Source organism: Marmota marmota, unplaced genomic scaffold (genome assembly GCF_001458135.2).
Source record: "Marmota marmota marmota unplaced genomic scaffold, marMar, whole genome shotgun sequence".
Lineage (NCBI taxonomy): Eukaryota > Metazoa > Chordata > Mammalia > Rodentia > Sciuridae > Marmota > Marmota marmota.
In genome coordinates, this window is record NW_026000205.1 from 4,570,979 (window position 1) to 4,577,172 (window position 6,194).

At 53.0% G+C, this 6,194-nt stretch overlaps 1 protein-coding gene across 1 annotated transcript in view; it reads left to right on the forward strand.

Moving 5' to 3' along the window:
* The first annotated feature begins 480 nt into the window (after positions 1-480).
* The window catches only part of Rsph6a (radial spoke head 6 homolog A), an 18,389-nt gene continuing 12,675 nt past the window's right edge, over positions 481-6,194 (forward strand). Inside the window, 2 exon segments of the mRNA XM_015496678.2 lie at positions 481-1,469; positions 4,373-4,616. Of these exon segments, the coding sequence (XP_015352164.1) occupies positions 742-1,469; positions 4,373-4,616 (972 nt within the window). The 5' untranslated portion in view covers positions 481-741.

Below are 6,194 nucleotides of genomic sequence, written 5' to 3' on the forward strand. Positions count from 1 at the left end.
CAGCCCGACCGGGTCCTGCCCCCACGGAGGAAACCATGGATTTTCGGGAGGAGGGGCCTGAGTGCGAGACCCCGGCCATCTTCATCAGCATGGATGACGACTCTGGGCTGACCGAGGCCGCACTCCTGGACTCTAGTCTTGAGGGGCCCTTGCCTAAGGTAGGGGTGACGATCAGAGATGCAATGGAAGACTCAAAGCTCGGGGTGAAGTGTATGCCAGGCCGGGGGAGTGGGGCGATGAGGGCTTTGGAGGTGCGACCACGCTCTTGATGTACTGCCCCTTGCTTTCTGCCACCAGGAAGCAGCAGCGGGCGGGCTGACCTCAAAGGAGGAGCGGAGCCCCCAGACCCTCGCCCCTGCGGGGGAAGACGCTGTGAAGACCCCTAGCCCCGCCACGGAAGAAGCGGGGGAGCCGGAAACCAAGGGGAACAGCTGACGGGGACGTGGGGGGCGGGCCGGGCCGGGCGGTGGGTGCTTTGCCTTAAAAACAATAAAGGGAACGGTCTGGGCACGGGTGCCGTCTGCTCTCTGCCGCCCTGTGGGTGCCCTGTGGCTGGAAGCCCCTGGTTGCGCCTGCGCACGCGCTGCTCCCGCTGCTCGTGGCGGGCTTCCCGCGCGGTTTGGTAACGGCCCGCCCCTCCAGACCTTAAAGGCCGGCGACCCTGGCTGAACCCGCGGGCGACTGGTCTGGCCTTCCTGTTCTTAAGCCTTCCTTCTAGTCGTCTGCGCCCCCTTTCAAGCCATGGGGGACCCGCCGCCCAACCCTGAGGCCCCTTCCCAGCAGTCCTCGAGCCGGAGGGGCTCCCAGGCCCAGGAGCAGCGGCGCAGCTGGGACCCCTCGCAGGCCCAGGCGCAGCGGCACAGCTGGGACCCCTCGCAGGCCCAGGCGGCGTTCCGCAACGAGGTGCAGCAGGCCCTGCTGAACCAGCAAAGGGGCAGTTGGGGCAGCCGGCCCAGTCAGGAGTTGCCGACGAGCCAGACCAACCTCCGCTGGTCACAGGGGGGCAACTTGCCCGAAGATGAGAACTTGCTGCTGTACCAAGCAGAGGAAGGCATAATGGGCGGCGTGGAGTACCAGCCCTCGAGTGCAGGCTTTCCCTTGCAGTTCCAGACCCGGACTTACCTGGATGAAAGCAGAATCCCAGTGGAGGAACAAACCACCGACCTAATGCAGCAGCTGCAGCAGAGCCAAGGCGGCCTCTTCCAACAACTGGAATCCCCTGTCTACCAGGACCCTGGGGCCAATGTCTTGGGCCAGTACAGCATGTACCAGACAGATGACCCGCAGTTCATGCAAAACACAGAACATGGGCCCTACCTAAGGGATGACCCTGCCCTGCATTTCTCACCCTCTGAGATGGGCTTCATGAATTTCGGTATGGAGATGCCTGAGCCGCAGCCTCGGGAGCTGGCTGTGCAGAATGCCAAGGCCTACTTGCTGCAGACAAGCATCAGTTGCGACCTCAGCCTGTGAGAGGCGGCCAGGAGCCAGGAGCCAGGGGTGGGGGACCCACACAGGGAGGGGCCTGCCTTGGCTGTGGGGTCTAAAGAGTCAAACAGGGTTGTCCTCACGGGAAACCACTGACCCCTCCACGCATTAACAACTAGGAACTGAGGCAGATGGTAGCCAGCACATTTACCCCACACTCACCAGCACTTCTCACATTAGAATCTAGTTCTCACAGCTGACCTTAGTGCATCTCTGTCCCTGTTCCACAGAGGAGACTGAACCAAAGAAGTTAGGTTGATTGGACCAATATTACTCGGTTAGGATGCAGCAGAGCCAGGATTCCAGAAAAGGGATTTGGCTTCTGAGGCCCCTGTTCTTATCCATGCAATTTCCCTGCCCAAAAAAGGTACTTGCCAGAGGCACTTAGCTGAAGTCTCAGTACACCTCTCTGACTCCATTAGATACTCATGAAGTTCACTTCTAGCAAGATGAACAATAAACATTAAAAGATGGTAAGGTGATGGTAAAGGCTAAGGTGAGAAATAAGGCAAGGCATGGGGGATGGGATGTATGTTGACCAGGGGCCTGGAGGAGGGGAGGGCAGGCACTCCAGATCACTAGAGGGAAGGGTGGTCCATGAATAGGGCACTGCAAAGGCAAAGGCGTGGAGGCCTGCTGTGTATGAGAAACACCTAAGAAGCTGTTTCTGGAACTAAGGGAGGAAAGGGAAGATTAGGAGGAAATGAGGCTGATGAAATAATGGGTCTTGCTGAAGCAAAGAGCTGATTCTACCCCTCCTGTGCTCAGAACTTGCAATGGTCCCTCATTGCCCTCAGGAGGTGTGGGCTCTCACTAGAGCCTTCAAGGTCCTCTAGTCACTACCCTCCTACCTCACTCAGACCCTAGAATCCAGTCAAAATTAACTTCTTGGTGGTCCACCAACAAATCTCAACTCTTAGGAGCTTCAGGTTTCCTTCCTGAAAAGCCCTGGCTGGTCTCACCTCTTCTTACCAACTTACTCAGCTTTAGTGAGGGCCCTTCATTCTCCACCACGCTCAAGGCTGCCAACAAATTGGTCACAGGGGGGCAACCTCAAAGGAGGCTGACCTCAGTTCACACACCAGCAGCTTAAACTGACATGCTTTGAAATCAGACCAACCTACTTTCAGATGCTGACTATGCCACCATTGGGTGACCTCCTAACCTCAACTTTTCTAAGCCTTAGTGCCTAGTCTGGAGTGTGGAGATCCTCAGCTATTGTGCAGATTCAACATTTCTCTCAAGTGCCCATAGTGGTGCCTGGCTTTCAAGAATGGAAACCATTACAATAATATTATCACTCTGTATTCCTTGAATCCTGAATCCCACAATCCCTACCACACAAAATCATCACTATGTTCTTCCAACATGCAAATAACCCGCATCTCAAGATCCTTGCACATTCCCAGTCATATCAGCAAACCATGACAGTTTTGCTACCCTTCCCAAACCTTTTTCTTTTTCATGCCTTATTGCATTGGCTATGATCTTATGAATGGTGTTACATGGAAATGGATAAAGTAGATGTTCTCATTCACAATCTCACAGGGGAAACTATAATTTTTCACCATTATATTTGGTATGTGTTGTAGATTACTTGTACCCTAACATCATAAAAAAACTATTCTTGGACTGGGAATGTAGCTCAGTGATAGAGTGCTTGCCTGGGTGAGAATCTGAATTCCATCCCCAGCGCTGAAAAAGAAAAGAAAACTTTCTATTCCTAATTTGTTATATAAGATTTTTTAATTATGAAGAATTTCTCTGTACCAATTGAGGTGTTCTTATATATCCCCTTTCACATAACATCTTAAATCTGATGAATTAGATTATTTAAATGTCACTCAAGCTTTGCAGTCTTTTTTTTTTTTAACATTTTATTTTTCAGTTATTGGCAGACACAACATCTTTGTTTGTACATGGTGCTGAGGATCGAACCCCGGCCGCACGCACGCCAGGCGAGCACACTACCGATTGAGCCACATCCCCAGCCCAAGCTTTGCAGTCTTATTAGCTCAATTTAATGGTGGCATGTCATCCTTTTTAGGAATTGCTGGATGCCATCTGCTAACACAGTCACATGTTGCTTAATGGTGGGGTTACTGTCTGAGACTTGTGCATCAGTTATTATTGTGCATGGAGTGTACTAAGCTACAAGGTCGCTAGGTGATATAATCTTAGGATACCATTGTCATATATATATATACCCATTGTTGATGGAAACATCTTTGGGCCCAACTGAACTTTGCTTAGGATTTCAGCAACTTTTCCTTTCCCCTTGTGTCGTTGGGTCTTGGTATAAAGATTACATTAGACTCATAATGTGTCTCGGAGCCTGTCCACCTGCTATTCCCTCTAACCAACACTCTCCTTGCCCCCCCCCAAAAAAAAATCATCATTTACCCCCTAACTTCCTTCAGATCTCAGCTTAAATGCCACCTGGTGAGGCCTTCCTTGGCCTCTCTATTTAAAATTGCAAACCATCTCCCATGCCTGGTAATCCCTACTTTATTTGTCTCCGTAGAAATTACTCCCCCATGCCAGGTGTGGTGGCGCACACCTGTGATCCTAGCACCTCAGGAGGCTGAGGCAGGAGAATCACAAGTTCAAAACCAGACCCTCAGCAACTTAGTGAGACCCTGTCTCAAAAAGGGGCGGGGGAGGAGGCTTGGGCTGTAACTCAGTAGTAAAGTGCCCCTGGATTCTAAAAACAACAAAGAAATTGCCACCCCATGGCTGGCACGATATATATTCTGCCTAGTGATCAATGGCGTCTCCATCGTCAGAAGGTCAGTTCCACAAGGGCAGGGATCTTTTCTCTTCCCTACTGTGTCTCCAGTGAACTGAATAGACTATGTCCTTCACTCCTCCGCACGGGAGGTAGGTACGAGCACCTGGTGAACCTGCTGACCAAGATCCTGAACCAGCGGCCCGAGGACCCCCTGTCGATCCTGGAGTCTCTGAACCGCACCACGCAGTGGGAGTGGTTCCACCCCAAGATGGACACGCTGCGGAATGACCCAGAGATGCAGCCCACCTACGAGATGGCAGAGAAGCAGAAGGCGCTGTTCAGTCGGGGCGGGGGCGGCGGCGGCGGCGAGGGCGAGCAGGAGATGGAGGAGGAGGTGGTGAGTGAGCCAGTGGGGAGAGGCGTGCGGGGGGCGCCGTGGGAACCCAGGCTTAGGGTGCGGCCTGGGCTGAGACCTGGCTGAGGCCAGAAGCGACTTCAGTCTGGTGTGTGGGTGGGCGGGGCGCAGAGCAGCTCCTCTGCTGCTCCTGGGGCGCGGTGGGAGCCTGGAAGCAGGGGAAAGGCCGGGCAGCTCCGCTGTTAGGTAGCTGACCCCCAGGATCTTGGTCATCACCGTCTCACTCTGGAGAAGGAGGCTGGTCTCGCCTACCACACCTTAGCCCCCACCTCCCTCTCCAGAAAATAACTGTGCCTTGGGACGTCTTCCTGAAACTCAGCGCCTCTGACTCTGAATCCATCGCTCCCCTTCCCCCAGCCTTAGTTCCCCGTGTGTCAACTAAGTCCTGCCAGGAACTCTTTCACCCGCGACTCGGTAACCTTCTGCCATCCACAGGTTTCCAGAATTAGATGATGCTTAAAATTTAGGTAAAATGTCCTTTCAGTTCAACAAACTTTTGTTTAGGATCTAAGAATCCTGACATCTTTAGTCGCTTGCTAAGGGATCCAGGAGTGTTGTCTTATTTTGAAACAACCCCGCAAGGCAGATGTTATTTATGATTCTCATTTTATGGAGTTAGAAACTGAGGTTCAGAGGGCACTCAACTAGAAAGTGCCCAAGAAAGGAAAAGGAAGGCAGGACCATGACCTCTAAAGCCCAGGCTGCAGCCTCTCTACACACGTAGATAAGGCTTGTTGGTCGGCCTGCTTGTACGTTTCTGATTCTAGGATTCTGCACACAGTGGGGTGGGAGGACGCAGGAACTGCACTGTGACAAATGAATGAATCCCTGGGTGAGCAGAGGGCACAGGAGAATCCAAGCGCTACGCCGGAAGGGTAGCTTTTAACTGCCCTGAAAATACGGGTTCAAATTTCAGACCACCACTTCACCCTCCTAGAACTACATCCGCTTCTAACCCAAGTCCTTGGTGGCCCCACCTCCTAGAACGCTGTGCCCTCAGAGGCCCGCCCCCTTAGAACGCCACGGAAAGGGAGGCTTCACCCCTCAGGCCGCCTTTCCCAGAAGACCCGCCCCCGTTGATGGGTAAAAGAGTGATGCTCCGCCCCTTTAGGATGCCTAGTTCTGGGAGACCCACCCCCTTGGAACTGCAGAGCTGGCCCCGGCGGGTGGCGCATGCCTGTTATCCCAGACACTCTGCATCGCAAATTCACACCAGTTTTAGCAATTAGCGAGACCCTCAGCAATTTACCAAAACCCTTTCTCAAAACAAGAAGGGAGCCCGGCGCGGTGGGGGACGCCTGTAATCCCAGCGCCTAGGGAGGCTGAGACAGGAGGATCCCGAGTTCAAAGCCAGCCTTGGCAATTTAGCGAGGCCCTTAGCAACTCAGTGAGACCCTGTCTCTAAGTAAAATACAAAATAGGGCTGGGGATGTGGCTCAGTGGTTAAATGCCCCTGAGTTCAATACCTGGTACCAACCAAAAGTGCTTGCCACTAGCCTTGCATGCACAAGGCCCTGGGTTCAATCCCCAGCACCACCACCAAAAAAAAAAAAAAAAGAA